The 17,586-nt window shown below is 41.2% G+C and overlaps 1 protein-coding gene across 2 annotated transcripts; it reads right to left on the reverse strand.

The window, feature by feature from the left end:
* Nucleotides 1–385: 385 nt before the first annotated feature.
* pdcd4a (programmed cell death 4a) lies at nucleotides 386–17,575 on the reverse strand. Of its 2 annotated transcripts, XM_015035998.1 has the most exons (11): nucleotides 17,226–17,569; nucleotides 9,590–9,895; nucleotides 9,377–9,474; nucleotides 7,231–7,344; nucleotides 6,839–7,060; nucleotides 5,565–5,662; nucleotides 5,337–5,451; nucleotides 3,675–3,782; nucleotides 1,899–2,009; nucleotides 1,258–1,397; nucleotides 386–749 (listed from the first exon to the last, which is right to left on the reverse strand). In XM_015035998.1, exons 1-11 carry the CDS (start codon nucleotides 17,269–17,271, stop codon nucleotides 698–700), a joined length of 1,410 nt encoding a protein of 469 aa, XP_014891484.1. In that variant the 5' UTR covers nucleotides 17,272–17,569; the 3' UTR covers nucleotides 386–697. The 2 variants fall into 2 exon arrangements, with proteins under 2 accessions (XP_014891484.1, XP_014891483.1); XM_015035997.1 differs by lacking the exons at nucleotides 386–749; nucleotides 1,258–1,397; nucleotides 1,899–2,009 and having other exon boundaries at nucleotides 2,569–3,782; nucleotides 9,590–9,889; nucleotides 17,226–17,575.
* Between the last annotated feature and the right edge of the window lie 11 nt (nucleotides 17,576–17,586).

Raw genomic sequence — 17,586 nt, forward strand, 5'->3', positions numbered from 1 at the left:
TATGAACCCAAATAATTTTTATTTGATTTTCAGAACTGGTGATCCATTTATGCCTATTCAAATGCAGTTTTCAAATAAACAGTGACCAAACACATCTTACTGCAACCGATGCTTTACAAAGTAAACACGTGGTCTACGTGACCAAGATGGAAACAACAAAAAAAAAAGGCTCCGTTTTTTTTTTTTAAGAACTGAGAGAAACAAGAATAAGAATGTACAGAGAACAATTTCTTTGAAATTATTTCAGATAGTCTGTGGCAGAGGATAAACAGGTTTAGATCTTTGCTGCTAAGCTCCCCGACCGTGCCCTCATTGTTAGTGCCTGCAGGAAAAAAAACACATGGCAAAAAGGTAGAACAACAACAAAAAAAAGATTTATCCCTGCCACAACTCAGGCCTTAACCACGCGTTTCCCCACAGCGTTAGCTTGAATTATTCCTAACGGGTACGAAAACCGAGCAAGGAGGGTCGCAACAACCCCAGAGATACAGAATATTCTTCAAAAACTGTAATTAACGACATTGAAGGGCGCCCAGGCAGCTCCTCTGTTTGACGTGACTGCTGGCTTGTAAAATGACATTAACAGGAGAGGAACGTTCCAGGTCGGGGTTCACATGGAGGCAGAAACGGAGGCCGGAGGGTGATAGACACCCTCCCTTCATCTTCGTCCTCCTCTTCCTGCTTTTCCACATGCGGATTAGTTCTTGATCAATCCCCCGTCTCCTTCGCTTACAAAGCGCTTCCGCCCTCTGGTGGACAAAATAAAGTTAAACGTGTTGCATGGACACAAAATTTGGACCAAAAAAATATTTTGTGCTTGTTAATCGTGTCCGCAAAACAAAGTGCCTTACAAAGATTTGTGCATATGCAGAAGATTTGAATTTGCGATCGCGTTTCAAATTCAGACTTTTGCGAAGACAGTTTTACGTTATTTCGAATATAGTACTAGGCGAGAGCAGCACACCTCAGAGGTTGATTGACTTTGCATTGCAAGAGAACATTCCCATGATGCTGTGCAAACACAAACCATTGAAAGTTCATGTAAGCCAAACTCCATGTCATTCTTCTACTCCACAATTCAAATTGAATGATGAAGTAGAAGTAACAAAACAATCCAGGGCCAGACAGCAGCTTTTCTTTGTGGCTGTTTTAATTCCCCCCCCCCCCCCCCCCCCCCAACAACAAGAATTGGCCTACTGGAATAAATATAATAAAAGGCTGTAAAAAGGCTGCAAAGGTGATTGATAAAGAACTAACCTGAAAGGACAGGCGTCCCGCAGCTGTTTGGTGATGACAGACTCCTGGTAGCAGAGATCCACAAAGGCCTCCATGATGGGGTGGGCATGGGGCACGTCCAGACAGATCTCATGCAGCTCGTCATACACGCGCTGGAAACCCTGCACGTAAATATGAAGAATGTCAACAGGTGTTTCTAAGTATTAGTCTGAAATAGTGCTGCAACTATCGATTATTTTAGTGTAACTGATTATTCTGATGCTTAATTGCATAAAATAAATTGGCACAGTCTGTAGATTTTTCATTTAAGTATTTCAACCTTTTTTATGTAATATTGGAAATGCACAAAGAGATGCAAACAAATGATTGAATTTCTTTTTAAACATGAAAAACATTTTATTGCCTAAAAGGCAGTCGCATAGCATTCTTTTAATGCGTGCTTTTTTATATATATCCTATATGCAGAATGTATACATTTTTGTGCAGTTTCAGCTTATTTACTGGTCTGTGTTCATCTTTCATTAAATTACCTTATTTTCAGTGAACAATTAATCAGTTACTAATTTATTTGATGAATATTTGCATAATTGATTCATAACGATTAATCCGATTAATCGTTTCAGCCCCAGCCAGAAAATCCGGATAAATTTAGTTTGCCTTACCCTGTTCATCTGATCCACTGTGATGAGGCCTGTTTTCCAGAAGGACTGCAGAAGTTTCATCATCATGTGACTGGCAGTGTCCCCATTTGACTCCAGCACCATCACTATAGCCTGACATGAACGACAGAGACTCACATTAAGAGAAGAAACACGAACAGGCAGAAGGCAGCTGTGCTTTTTCACCACAAGGTGGCAGAGTATCCACTAACCACCTTCACATGATGACATTTCGACCAGAGGGTTGGCAGGGAATAAGGACAGAGCAATTTAATACTGGACAAGATCCTAGAGATGTGAACGATAAGGTGTTGGGCAGGCTGCTGCAGGTGAAGGAATACATCTGCATCAGCAACGTTTACAGCATCATTTAATACACCAACCCAATTATTATCCTCATCTTACGCTTTGTAATCGTAGAAGTAAATTCACAATGAGCGCAGCAGTAGAGCTCCTCTCGTTTGCAGATTCATTTAAAAACCATAGGACACTTGAATATTAGATTTCAACTTTAACATTCGTGGTGCTGCTGAAACTATAAACCGTGCATATAAAATATCCTCCCATGAACAAAGAATATATCATAGACTTAGAGCTGTCGTATGGATTTCCCAGACATTTAGTTTTTATTGCATATTTTTGTTAATTTTTCTTTTTTTTTTCTTTTTTTTGTATTTTGGGCCAGGGATATGAGCGGGACACCATTTCAGTTCTGTGCACGTCTTGTACATACAGCAGTTTTGACATGCATTGTGTGCATTGATATGATTATTTTAGATTTGATCAGATATTTCAGTATTTTTTTAAATATCTTCAACTTCAAATGGGAAATGCAGGAGCGCATACGATCAAAGCAAAGCAGACGGGAGTTCGTCTTCACAAGTTGGGAACTGGCAGGTACATCAAATTGTCTACAATAAGTTAAAGGTTTGAAGATATGCAGCTGCGACAAGCCTGAGTGAGAGACAGCAGTATGGGATGTAAAAAAAATAAAATAAAATGCAAAATTAACAGCTTGGAAACATGAGCAAAGAGTGGCATCTTTCAGTCATTTGCTTTACATCTACGTGTCAAATAGTTGTTGGGAGAGATGACAAGCCTGTTCTATCCTAACATCACACACATTAAATATGTGCACTATAAACAGTGAGAAAGTAAATAAAAAAACATCTCCATATCTATGCAGTGAGAGCATTTCTATTAGGAGATTATTCTACTGTAATCAAAAAGGTATTCAATTCAAGACTTCTCACAATTTGTTACTTATTGTATAGTCAGACTTCGGTAGACAGAGTACACATCGTGTAAGTATAGCTGTTAGTTTATAGAAATTTGTGTTTTAAGTTTTGTTTTGCAACAGAAACAGATCATCTGCTAAGTGTGAGTTGCCAGCTTTAATTAATAAAAAAAAAAAAAAGTAAAAACAAAAACAGAAGTCTCCCAGTTCAGAAACGAACATGTTGCCAGTGTGTGTGATAAAGACAAATAAATGCTAGATTTACAGTTGCAGACATTTTGAACTAATTTGGACTCGGCTTCAAGATCAGACTGACTGAAAATGAGAGAGTAACAGCCAAACACACAATGTCCTTGGCGAAAAAACAGGAATCCTATTAAAAGCAGAGATTCATGAGTGCAGCTCTGTCTTCGGTTTACTTGACAAGACATAAGCAAGGAAGAAAAAGAAACACTTTCATCACATCTCGGCTTGGAACGTGTTGTAATAAACTGGTGGAGAACAAATAAGCACCAGAAATGGAGGAGAGACTGACTGAATACCTCGTAGACCAGCTCATGATGGAAGTGAGGGACTTCCAGGTCGCGGAGGCAGCGCTCTGCCTCGGACACGTCCCCGGATATCAGGTACTCTTTGAGGAGAAGGTTCATCTGCAGCAAACACAAATGGGGACATCAGTCAGAGTTGACGTTGCTTGGACAACTAAAATCATTGCGGGAAGGAACCAGGGAACAAGTCGAACCCATCAACTGGAGCTGAACAAGATGTAAAGACTCACCGAATTATATTTTTGAAGGGTAAGAATACATTAAACAACAGATGGTTGAAATTGGGACAAAAATTATTCCCAAGACAAAACAAAATCTGATTTTGGGATTTACAAAGCACGCTTCACAATATGCTGGAACAACCCCAACTTCAACCCAATTGCAAATTTTGTTACGCTATGCTTAAAAGTCAGATCGTACCAAGATACTTAATTTGAATCATTTTATGCAGGAATTAGCCACTGGTTCAGATGTGAGAAAGATCCGCAAGATCCTTCAAAACGTCCGAGTCACAACAATGCTTCCAAGTGCTTTAAAGTTAACAAAGATCATAAAATATCATTGAAAAGCTACAATAAGTTCCAGCTGAGCCCAGTCATCGTGAGATTTCAGATTTAAGCATCTTATATCAAAGGTGATCCTTTATTATAGCCCACATGTTATTGTGTCAGAGGGATCAACGCACATTATGGTGTTGATTGGGGAAGAGGATGCAAGCAGAATCGGAGACGTTCATCAGTGGTCTGCTGGAGAGTCAGCAGCGCTGTGTAGTGGGGTGTAAAAGTGTGAGACTATTTACTCCTCTGGGGAGATTTTAATTGGGCGTTCTCACATTACCAGATAATCTGGGCCAATAACGTTGATGCCAAAGACACGGGACTCTTTGATGGGAATGATGAATGAATGTGGAGAGAGAGAAAGTCCAACAGCTAGTTTAATAGGGGAAATAATCCACGATTCCCACTTTTTACAGCAAATCTGCCACTAACACACTAGAAAAAACAACATCATCTGATTTCATTGCTTTCCGATTAAATAATAAACTCATTTCAACCGATTTTGAGATAGCGCTGGAAAGGTTAGTCCAAGCAAACTATCCTAAAGCTCCTGAGAGTGTGAGTCGTCTGGGCCTACACTCATCTCGGCCAAAAAAAAAAAAAAAAATCAAAACTGGACAGGACAGTTCCAAGGTCTGAAGGCCACACAATACTCTGAGAGCACACAACCATTGCTTCATTTCAGAACACAAGCTCTCGCGAATGTTGTGCAACAATGCGACGGGCCGTCACTTCAAATCACCCAAAAAAGCCCTGATGATGGAGCGCCAACTGTAATCAAAACAAATCCGTGGAACACAAACAGAAGGTGCGCCGGCCTCTCCTGTGTCCTTGTTGTTAACGTGGACACTCCTGAGAGGACAAAACGCTCTGCTGACACAGCAGTCCAGCAGAGCACTGCCCTGCGGATCTCTACCCAGCATGCATTTCTGCCTTCTGTTTATGTTACATAACAACAAAGAAAGATCCCTACATGGTCAATACGAACACTTTGTGCCCCGGTGTTAGACACTGCTTAATAAATCACTGAGTCATAGTTAATTTTAAATGACTTTTTAATTAAAACCGAAATTCGCTCACTACTTCCGTTTTTGCTCACCTTTTTGACAAGATGTTTAACGGGTCTCAGACCTCCACCGACACCCCACACGTTATCCAGACCAATCATCCCTTTTTTCATGGACAGCAGCACCGCAGCACGATCTAAAGCCACTCTGCACGAAGAGAAAAGAGAAAATACCCACCATGTCTACAGTGCTATCTGTTAAATTAGCAAACAACTTTCTGGAAATCCACAATAAGGTTAACACGACTTCTGCTGGCTTACCTGGCGTGCTCACAGTCCACTTTCCCTTTGTAGCTATCCAGGAAGTTCATGGGAAGGACGTGATCGGCTATGCCTCGGGCTATGAACTGGCCCAACATCTGAAAGAAACAAGAGGGAACATCTTCAAAAAGAGTGGGAGGGAGAAAAATGGTCCAGTGTTTGAAGGCTGGGCAAAGCAACTTTGGATTGAATTTCTGTCATTTAACCAAGATTCCCTGCATGTACTTCCAGAAGAAAATTTGACAAATTTCCAAGCAGAAATGATGGCAGCAGATTTATAATAGAATATTCAGATTTGGAATGTGTCAGATGGATACGACTTCTACACAATGAGATGGGAAATAAAGTCTGAAAAAACAAATACGTTTTCATTTTCTTTTTCCATCTATCCTGACCTGGGTGATGCCTAAATCTCAACTTTTCCAGATTTGTTTAAAACACACTTTTTTTTTAAATTTCTTTAACACTTAATCGATACTTCTACAGAGCTAGTAGAATAGACAAAGGCTATATTCAAGTAGTAAATAATTGTATTCAAGTACAGCAACGACGACAATTTTTTACTTTACGTAAAAAAGTATTTCAACATTTTTGTTAGCAATGTTTGATGTGTAGCTTCTTTATAGATTATATAATGAGAAAATTTTGCAATTTTCAAAAAAGTTACATTTTAGAGCCCATTCAATTGAGACAAAAGAAAAAAAATCCACACAGTGTGAAGTGTTTGAAACCAACACGTACTGTAGTTGAATTATGCATTATGCAGATGAACAGTGAAGACTACCTCTATGTAATGAGATATACCGCATATTTGCATACCATCCAAAAGGCACTTCAAAAAAAGCATTTTATTCTTAAAAACAAATAAGCTAATTGTATTCTAGAAAACTATACGAGTCTTGTTTGAAATTTTTGATCAGTTAGTGCCGTCTTTGATCAGTTTCAGTTGATCGTGGCTTAAAACTTGACCTAAATGTATATGTAAACGTACATATACATTTAGTTATATGTACTGTCTAACTAAACAATGTTATACAGTACAAACACCGTCTGCAGTAACCCAGCTGACGCAGAACAACCAGTCTACAACATGGAATTGGAAAAAAAAAAAAAAGAAGAAGAAAAAAACACTAATGAAAATGGGCTGTGTTCATCTTTAATCTTTTAAGTGTCTTAAGCCCAGCTCTGCCTCTCCTCCCTTCAGAGCAAACGATACCGAGATCAGACCTGGAGCTCTGGCTGCCACCGTTTCTCTCTCAGGGTGTCAGGCATACCTGGGGGGCCTCTGGCGTGTCCAGAATGAGGTCTGGCAGCTCTTTCAGCATCTTATCGAAAGCGTGGGCCATCTCACCCTGCGTGAGCATCTTCCCCGACAGATCGGACAGCAGGCGGGAAGTCAGCTCCCTGTGACTGGCCTTGCCTTCCAGGGACAGGGACACGGCCACGGAGGTAAACTCGTACTTATGTTGGCCCAGGTTGAGCTCCTTCAACAACACCTGGAAGCACCGCCAAGATTGAACCCAAGTCAGGATCTGTCACACTCTTAAAGTATGCCATCTATTCATCACTATCTCTTAACATTTACGCTCGCTAAAGCAACACATTTCTGCCTGATCGAGGTACGCGAGGAAAAACAAGAAGGAAATGTACAGTTTTAATCGTTTACCTCAACCTCTTTTGTGTCCCCGTGTTCAAAGTACTCCAATACGATCGGGTTTACCATCTTTTCTAGTTCCTTCTCTTCCACCTCTGGCACGACCGTTTCGTAAACAGTGTCACCCTGTGGCAAAAAACACATTTCACACAATGAGTCACAAATGCCCCCCAAACTGTACACAAAGTACACAAAGTGCTTTTATAATTACAGTCGACTGCAAAGGTATTCACAAGCCTACAACTTTTTCACATTTTGCCACGTTTTAAAAGTAAAGATAAAAAAAATGAAAAGCTTAATAAAACAATTTGTGTAGAGAAAAACTAACACTGCACATGACACGGTGATGTGCAGCTAAACATGGTGGTGGCAGCAGCATGCTCTGGGGATACAGACTTTGGGGAACGATGAATTAGCGCCAGAGAAAGGGAAGTTCTGGAAGGGACCCTCTTAGCGGCAGCAAAAAGACCAGAACCACCACTCTAAAGGTGGCTCACCTTTAAAATGGCCTAGTCAAAGTTCAGATCTAAATCCGACTGAGAATCTGCGAAAATGGCTTCTTGCAGATGCTCCCAATCGAATCTGACTGAGCTTGAGCTATTTCATTTAGATAAATGAGCTAAAAACAACAACAACAACAAAAAAAATCCAGAAAGAGAACCTGGTCGAGATGGGGGCGGAGGTTCACTTTCCTGGAGCAAAACATCCATAAACATGCAACCAGAGCTGCAATGGAATAGTTGATGTCAAGGTCTATAATGCAATGGAGATCTGGGGGAAGACTTGCAAATAAACATAAGATGTTAGATGTGCCACGTTGGTGGAGAGAGTTTTATTTGAAGCTTCAGTTTGACATTTTCCCAAGCACATGATGACCCTGTAGCGTTTAGAAATCCTTGATCTACTCCGCAGTCGGACTCAAAGGCCAAACCGACCGCTCGTGTCCCCCGTTTATTTTTCTGTACCATTCCGTCCCTGCTCCCTTTCAACATATTTGAACTGACTTTGTGCACCGGTCAAGGCCAAATCAAACCAGCTTCTCTGAGCCAACTCTAAAAACCGTTATCAGGATCTGTTTTTTTTTTTGTTTGTTTTTTTCCTCTTTCTTTCTTTCAACCAGACAGAAGCCGAGTTCCCAGCCGGTAATGTAGTTGTGTGATCGAAGCCGGGAGACAAACACGCCAGCCTGTCAGCATCACATCCCGCATTCATGCGATAACCGGGGTTAAAGATTGAAAACAGCGTTGATTGTGATGGGACGGGGCCATCTGGATTAAACAATCGAGCGAGTCGGGGTGTTTGTTAATGAGCTTTGGCCAAATCGCATGCAGGGTTATGTCTCTTCTCTGCCAGGATAATCACACATACAAACTACGACCGCAGCCGGATCTCTAGTTTTATTACAAGACCAAAAAAAAACAAAACTCAAAAAAACAAAAACATGTGCAGTAATTATTTTGTGCAGGTGAAGGAGGAGGTCCACAACAAATCACCGCTGCTGCTGCTGTTCAGACATGGGAATAATTGTTGATATGCTAGTGGTCTTTTTTATGCTACTCCCTTAACAATGCCTTTACTTTTTTTTTTTTTTTCCCAATGACCTGTGTGTGTTTGTGAATCTGACATCTGTGAATGAAACTAGCATATGAATAAATATGTTGATTCCTGGCAAAATATAGTAACAGGTAATTTTGCAGAGTTATCTGAATGTGCTTGAGGTATGAAAATCAATTTATGCCTCCGTTTCTGTTTAATTTCTACTCCAAAACTTTTACTGCTGAGGAAATGGTATCTCAATTTTATTGTGAGTAGGAGACAAATAAATAAGCAGCTCTTTTGGCTTTAAGCAAAGAGAGCAGGGATGTTACAATGGGAATGTTGGTATGTTCTTTATATCAGTATCAGAAAAAGGTGCCCTTGTTTTGCTCTAATCTCTGATCAGGGTTCTCTGGTCAACAGCGAAGCTAGTGAGAACATACCGAGTTCAAAGATGCTTCAACAAATTTAATATCATAAACTTATGAACTGCAGAAGTCGAAAGACCCTCTTAGGAAATCGAAGAAAATGAACTTGTGGAGATGACGAGGTAAATGTTCCATGTCTGGATAAACAAATGACCCGAGAGAGGAAAGAGGCATCCCCATAGAGACCCACTGACCTGAGCAGCTTCATCATAGTTGGGGTCCCGTACGTCCGGCTCTTCGGCTTCATAAACCATCCCAGGAGCACCCCAAACTCCTTTACCTCCTGCCCCACCTGAACACAGCAAAAAAGTAAACTAAAGGAAGTTCCTAAACATAACGTGGGATTCATCCTGCAATTTGCCCAGTTGACAAAAGCTGATAGCAATCAGATCAAAAACCATATGTACCTTTCTTTGGCAAGCCTCTGCCTTTGCCCGTCCTCGACTTGCGGTCGTTGTTGTGAACTTTGCCCTTCGCGGCGTGCGGGTCGCCTCCTGGCGTCTCGCCTGACTCTGAGACGGACTCGCTCGTCGAGTTGCGGGACGAGGACCTGCGCAGGCGACGCTTGGCTTTGGCTTTGAGGCGAGCCTCGTGGAGTGCTTTCTCTTGGGGCGTCCAGTTGCCATTGACCTCCGCCTCGTCCAGTCCATCATCGTCATCGCTGTAGGGACAGCTGGCCTCGGGCTGGTGATCCGAAGTAACCGCCCCTGTGGTTAGAAACCAGGAATTTTACTAATTTTATCAAAAGTAGAGACGCACACACTAAGCCAGAATTTTGTGGTAGAAAAAAAAAAAAAAGATTTTTAAGCATCAAACTGGTCATGTGGAAAACGTTTTCCAACAATCATATTACTCCAAGCAAAGAGGCTCAGATTTGTGTTGTTGGCTATGTAACTGCAAGATCATTGTAAGACTATATGGAAAAAAATATATTTCATTGCTTTCACTGATTTATCCCAACTGCTTGTCTGGCCTTCCCAAACTCCACATTCTTTCAGACACCACTGCTCTTGACCTTTGTGTAGAGCTGTGTATGCAAAAGGGCTTGGTGTTGCTTGGTGTGCAAACAGTAACTGAATTGAACCCGAAGAAAAAAGTACAACGATTGAAGACGCCATTTCTGTATCCCTAAAGTCTACTTTTTTCCATTTGTAAGCTCAGATTTGCAACACGGTCACACAACTCTTTTCACTTCTGCTAAAAGCTGAGAGGTTCGTTTTGGTTTTGTTGTGCGTAATATGCCAACATAAGCTTTTTCTGATAGGAACTGTTCTTACTGCAGTATGATTTTAGGTACGCTTGCATGTTGAAACTGTGGTCACTTATAAAATCAGCTCAAGTTAGAGAGAATAGAACGATATCGAGAATTTAGCAAATGCTGCAAGCTAAAACACGTGGTCGAGAAAACTCACCTACGTTTACAGACATGCATTGGGTCAAGTTAACGTACTACTACTCTTGTGTGGGTGAAATCCTATATTTAGTCAGGTTAAAGTGTGTAGAACAGCACAGAGAGGAGAGGAGAGGAGCACAGCTGCAGCGGTGGAAGGGAGGGAGAGAGAGAAGCGAGCACATGCTGGAGAAATGCTGACACCAGTTTTTTTTTTTTTTGTTTTTTTTTAAACAGTGGACCTGACTACATATGGCACGGGTGGATGCAAGTTTGATCACATGACACGTAACGCAGCAATGAGGCAACACAGGAACAAGATGTAATTAAAACCTAAATCCCTCAAAAAGCAAGATTGCAGAGCCTGTAAAGGCACACGGAGGTAAACTGAACATGTTAAAGGAGCCTCTGTCCTCCAAACGGTTCTCCCTTTGGTCTGCTGCACAGCAGAGCTGACCGGTTTCAGGAAAACGAAATCCTAAGAAACCAACAAATACCTAACTTCCTTGGACCAATCGATTTTCCTTTTCTATGAGAGCTTGAATATGCACTGCAGGCCTTAGACAACATGATCCGAAACATTCATTGCAATTGCGTGTTTTCATAATTTTCCATACTGTGCATTGTGCATTTTGACAACAGAACAATGCGTTTTCAGTAACAGTGCAGAGCTAGCAAGCGTTAGGGAGATTAGTATCATAGTAGCAGGGAATGATTGAACAATTAGTATTTCGAAACAAAAAAATTACACTGGCTTGCAAAAGTATTGTTACCCCACCCCCATCCCCCACAAACTTGGTAACTCTGGAGGAGCTGCAGAAATCCACAGCTCCAGAAGAACCTGTTGTTAATCTACAATCTAGTCTTTATACAAGTGTGACAAAAAGAAACACGCTGGTGAAAGACGTCCTGGAGTTTGTACTGATCTTGGAAAATGCTACATGTAATGGAAGTATTACACATCATGTGGTGGCAACATTGTACCATGAGAATGCTTTTCTTTAGCAAGGTCAGGAAAACTGTTTGGGAGTTGATACACAGATGGAAAGACCAAAAAAACAAAAGAGAGGACAACAGAGCCAGAACTGCAACTGGAACAGTTTAAATCAAAACATATTCAAGTGTTTAATGGTCCAGTCGTGCTTTCTTCTGTTTCATTTCATAAATATGAATACTGTCTGTTGGTCTATCACGTAAAATCCCAATAAAATACACTGAAGTTTGGAGTTTTAATGCAAATAAACATGATCAATTTTAAAGAGTGAATACTTCCAGAAGGCACTGCGGACCTCTAATCAAAGTGGTACAATTCTTAAAAGGAAACAAAAAAAAAAACATTGTGTGCTCTACAGAGCACACAATGTTAATTTTTATTTTTGTTAATTTTTATTTTTTATAAGACAGTAGGAGTATCTTAATATTCTTATTAAATCAGCTATGTTTAATTAAGAAGCACAAGAGGAGGTATAAACACTGCAGTTTTCAGTTGAGTCAGCAATCTAAACCCAACCTAACCTGCTCCAATACAAGCAAACAGTCACACCCATGGCCTTCAGAAATCGGTAAACAGCCGTCCTTGTGTCATCTCTTCCTTAGGCACCTCCTCCTCCTTCCCTAATGTGGGCTACAGGTCCTAGCAAGGTCATAAATTAGGAACCGACCAATGGCTGCAGGCCAGACCACTTCTGCAGCCAACTGGAAGGGAGCACCCAGCAAAATAGGAGCTCGTAGGAAAACTCAAACCCGTTTGCCAAGACGGGCCTTGCAAAACAAGCAGAACAACACTGCCCCCGAACACAGCGAGGACAATGTTGCTCTGTGATAACAGAGCTTGACCGTAACTGCTGAGAGTTGCACAACACGACGGCAGCTCTGCGTGTCGCCGACAGTTGGCTGAAACTGCAGCAGCGAAGTAGCGATGGACGCCACCAAGCGCGCTCCAAAAACTGGAATAACGATCCTCAAAAAACATATTTGCATTCAATCAGCTTACACTCTGTGCCAAAGGTGCAGGACAAGGAAATTAAGTCTCTGCAAGGGCTTGTGGGAAGACTGCACAGCCTGCAAACCTGCTAAAGTGTTTGGATGTAGGCGTGCATGCAGTAGGAGTGTTTATGAATGAGAAGGGAGTCAGTGGGGCAGAAGTTTCACATGACTCACATAGGGACAGTTTTTAATGCTCTACATAGGGGCTGTTTATAGATTTCCTCTGCTCAAAAAAACAAAACAAAACAAAAAAACAACTTTACCATACAAGCAGCAAAACTGGTAGCACAAAAAAGGAAATGTACGTCTATGCGAGTGAAATCCGGGTTCAAAATGTTTATGAACACAAACGGCTTGTGTCAAGAACCAAAGATTGTAGCTGAAATAGACACACATTGGCTTAATAAACATTATTATTCCTGCATGGCCTTTAAACACATGTCTGAAGATGACTTATAAACACAATGAGGCCGTTTTGTTTAAACTTCTGATTCAATAGCAAAAGCTAATTCGCAAAATGTATTAATTTAGGAGGATATTTTTACACGAGGAAAGCAACAAAGTCACTCATATCGGAGAAGATGCGATATGCGTTCAAAAAGGAATTAAAATATGAAATTTAACTATTTGAGCTCATCTGGGACATTTATTCCACAGAACCGGATTGTGTGCCGACTGAAAAACCTTCATCACTTTTAGTTCTCAGAAGACATTTTTATATGGTCAAAAACCAGTGTTTACAGTTAACCATGCTTGTCAGTGCTACAGTAAACTGTCAACTTCTAATTATGTTTGTCTTTTTCTTTCTAGAACTAAACCTTCGTTTCACATACACAAAGTGGAATACAGGAAAAAAAACAATTAAGAAGCTTTATAATAAGAAAAAAGCTGAACTGGGTTATAAATCTCAGAGGACTGCATCTGGACTGTTCACAGGTTCAAGGTTATTTTCCTTACAACTTAAAATCTTTTTTTTTTTTTTTTTTTCCATGGACAAATAATTGAAGAGAGACAGCAAGCAGCTAAATAAAAGGAATAGTGCTACGGTATTTGCATATACCAGAACTACAGTATCTCTGTTTGCACTTGCTGATTTCTCCAAGGAAAGAGAGAGAGGGGGAAATTCTACTGTTTGATTAAACTTGTGGGGCATTTATTATTTGTAAGAGCCAGTTGGACAGTGGGGTATAACACTGTCATTAGGCACGATGCTGAAAACTAAAACTACAAAAGAAAACCAGAATCCACGAGTCTGTGCTGAGATAAAGGAATCGGGCATAGCAGCTTCTCTGCTTTATCTATAAGACATGGGAGGAAGGGTGTGGATGTGCTTTGGGGTTTAACTGTCAGGCCTTTATGAAAGGGAGCCAGAATGGAAATCTTTCCCCTAAATACAGGTTTGAATGAAACAGCCTAAACTTGTGTGCTAACAGCTGAAAACTGAGGGAAAGACCACACAAGGCACCAGACAAGAAATGTTTGCTTTTACTGTCAAAACTTAACTTTATTTCAAGAAATGTATCAAGTCAGCTTGTGGGGTGACTGACAAGCCAGAACCATTAAAAAAAAAAAAAGAAAAAAAGAAACTGCATGTAAATGATTAGGGGAGAACAGATAAACTGGGTACAGGCCTGGTTTAGTCAGCAACTTCCCCAAGCAGATTGAGGCATGACAGAGGAAGGATGGGTTTGCCATCCTTATACTTGTGGGACTAAATGGATTCAGACAGTGTGAGCAAACATGTCATTAATGCATGAGTGGACCAAAGGTTGACAACCAAGATGCTCATAGAATGTACTCAACGGGCCACAGAGAAATCGGACTTGACATCTATAGCGGTTTCTTCCAAGATGCGGACACGTTTATTGAAGGAATTACCATCAATGTTCACACAAATGGGGGTTTGGATATTATAGTTAAACATCCAGCTGAAAAGTCAGCAAGTGCCCAACATTAGGAGCAGAAGACATTCCTTTAGGAGAAAGAAAATGATTTATAAAACAGGACTTGCAGCGTTTGCTGCCACACCCTTCACTGCTGCTGAGAGTGCTTGACATGGAGAGAGATTTCTGATGAGCCTCATTTCACCACGTCTGCACACTCACACTCACCTGCGTACATCACTGGTTTTGTATTTTGTCCAAAACAGAATGCGCTAGACGCTGTCCTTATATTTAATGTAACTATTTAATTGAGGCAAAGCTTACAAAGAAGCTCATAAAAGAAGAAAAGGGGAAGCAGCCATGGAATCAATTTAAGTTCTGAAGCCAGTCGTCGCCTTCTGCAGAGTTTTGTTCGGCCTCTCCATCTACAGCAACATCCATCATGAATTCAACGTTCTTCAACACTATGTGGGAACTTCATCGTACACACTGCAACACGTGTGACATGTTGGAATTTCCAACAGACTGAATACCTTATTAATGACATGCAAGGTTTGAATTCACGATGCCTGGGATATAATTTCACCTCATTTACTGCATTCGTCGTGCTCATCATATGAGCATGATGAGGGGTACGATTGCACAGAGCGATGCCGTTTTGATGACATCCTGACGACGCACGGTGCAGCCCCCCCAGCTCAGGCTCTTGCTCTCACGTATTCTTCATATTAATTGCACTCCTTAGAGGAAAAATTCACCGACTAGCTGAAAAGGCTTCAGGATATTATGTTCAACTGCACTCACATTTTAACTGCATCGACGTCACATAGTTGACGCTTCAAAAACGTCTGTTGGTGACTGCATTTTTGCTCAATACAATTAGCCTCGTCCAGCCACATGTGTAATCACATTACTTTGGGTGTTGACACAGCGCTATTACAGTGACTGGCTTTCATTAATAAATTTAAAAGAATGTCATTTAATATTAACAGTAACCCAGTATACGTGACGTTAAAACCATTAAATCATAGCAAGCATCTTTAAGGTACGATTAGTTTGACCCGCTGCTGGGTGAGATGGACGTCCATGCTGACCCATATTGTACAAAGGAGCAGCCGGCCGCCGTCCGGCCACAGACAGTGGACTGTTAGACAGCATGTCAACAACAACAACAGAGAGTGCTTCATCGACTCACTCTGGCCGAAGAGAACATTCGAGTTCGGACATCATCATTTCATCATCCTCAGGTAAAATCAAGTCTCCCCACACCGTCCTTTTGAGAACAGTAATAGTATACAAATTCAGTGCATCGATCCTCCTGTTGGCCAAGCAAATATTTCAAATCCAGCTGCTTTCCTCTACCTAGAGTATGATGCTGCTGCCGCCACCACGTTTCATAATAGGGAATGATGCCAGCTTTACAACACCTGCGGGCTAAAAGCTTAAATTTTGTCCACAGCATCTTCTTCTACACCTGTGTGTTCGACAAAAACAAAACTAAGAAAAAAAAAAAAGAGGGAAATTTGTGGCTTTTGTTCTAATAATAACTTGTTCTTGACATGTGACTAATGGCTTTCATGTAAACAGATTAATTAGATTAATTCACCTGAGCTGTGGTTCGCTGCAAGTCCTCCAGAGTTACTGTGAGGTGCTGATAATTTCTCTCCTCGCCTGGTTTGCTTTCCTGGTTGCACTTGATTATAAGGAGAGGCATCGCAGTAAAGGGACGCTGAATACAGCTACGTGCCACACTTTTCAGATTTTTATTTATAAAATATTTTTGAAAGCCCATGCATCTCATGCTGATACTTTTGCATCTAACTTTACATGTGACAGCACCAGGATATACGTTTCATTATGCAACGTTTAAACACAGCACCACAGATTATGTAAGCCTTCTCCCGGTGCCTCTTGTGGGATATACGTGCTGACGTCATTTCTTGGCATAAAGAAGAGGGAGCATGGAGGCACTGTATGTGGAGCTTTATTATTAACAAGGAAGGAAATATATTAAAATCGTATTATTGCTGTGCAAGCAGTTCTGAGGATATTATGAAGATCGTTTATTTATTTTTTAATAAATTATTTTAGATGGTATTTTTGATTGAGTCCCCCCAAATAAAATTATATATTAAAAAATCAATGTTAAGCATGAAAGCAATATAAATCTGCAGTACGTTAATGAATGCGATAGGAGTGCACAAAAAAAAAAACAGGAAAACGGTCTCCATGTGCGCCTTGATGGTTCTTGCAAATAAAAAAAACACCTACATCGGGAAAGACCGCGACTGGTTCTGCTGGCTCTCGTCGTGCGTGGAATCGTTACCACACGTTAAAATGGAAACGCAAAGATCTGAGTGTGCAATCTCGAGTGCAAAGCGGAAGTGGCCTCGTCCAATCAAAAACCGTGGCAGGATTACATGCAAGACGAGTCAAACAACACAGTTGCCACGAATAAAATAAGCTAGTCGAAGCAATATAGCATCGGCTTGAGTGCAATGAAAATAAAAAGTACATCTACTCCAAATTGCAGCGCGTCCACACGTACGCGGTGCGTTGCTATGTGTGTGTGTGTGTGTGTATGCGTGTGTGTTTTCAACAAGGGCACATGGTGGAGCATGGCTGGCGCTGCAGCCCATCCCATGCACGGACACAATGCATCGTGGAAAGCACGTCTGCAGGCCCCGTCTTGCAGCTTTAAACCCCACCTCGCCTGCGATTTTTGTAGGTTTTCATCCCACGCGTAGTCCGCCACAAAACGCGAGGCTGAGATCACATACTTACCGTCGGCTTGAGGCGCGGAGGACCACGCATCCACTTGGGTCGCCATGGCGCTCTTCAAGTGCTAGGTTAAAAATAAAATAAAAAATAAAAACGCCTCACAGTCACGGTGCTGGGCTGCAATCAGTGGCAGGAGATCCCCCTCCTCCGGAGCAAAGCTGCGCTAGTTTTGCTCAAGAGTTGTCCGCACAGATTGAGATACGTGGAGAAAAACAGGAATACCTAAACTGTTTTCCTCTTTTCGTTCGTGGTGCACCGTCCCTGATTAAGAGCTCCAAAGGGGTACAAAAAAAAAAAAAAAAAAAAAAAAGAAATAGGGGGGCAAAAGGTTCCGGGGGGAAGGAGGGAAGGGTCAGGGGCAAAA

Source organism: Poecilia latipinna, unplaced genomic scaffold, assembly GCF_001443285.1.
Source record: "Poecilia latipinna isolate Pla-1442-1.1 unplaced genomic scaffold, P_latipinna-1.0 Scaffold353, whole genome shotgun sequence".
Taxonomy (NCBI): Eukaryota; Metazoa; Chordata; class Actinopteri; order Cyprinodontiformes; family Poeciliidae; genus Poecilia; species Poecilia latipinna.

Excerpts from the sequence above, each read along its gene's own strand:
- pdcd4a (XM_015035997.1), bottom strand. The coding sequence starts at position 17,271 with ATGGCGACCCAAGTGGATGCGTGGTCCTCCGCGCCTCAAGCCGACG. Across the intron at positions 9,890-17,225 it reads CTCCGCGCCTCAAGCCGACG|GGGCGGTTACTTCGGATCAC; the intron begins GTAAGTATGTGA and ends TTCTAACCACAG. Across the intron at positions 3,783-5,336 it reads TTAAACATCTTGTCAAAAAG|ATGAACCTTCTCCTCAAAGA; the intron begins GTGAGCAAAAAC and ends TGTTTGCTGCAG.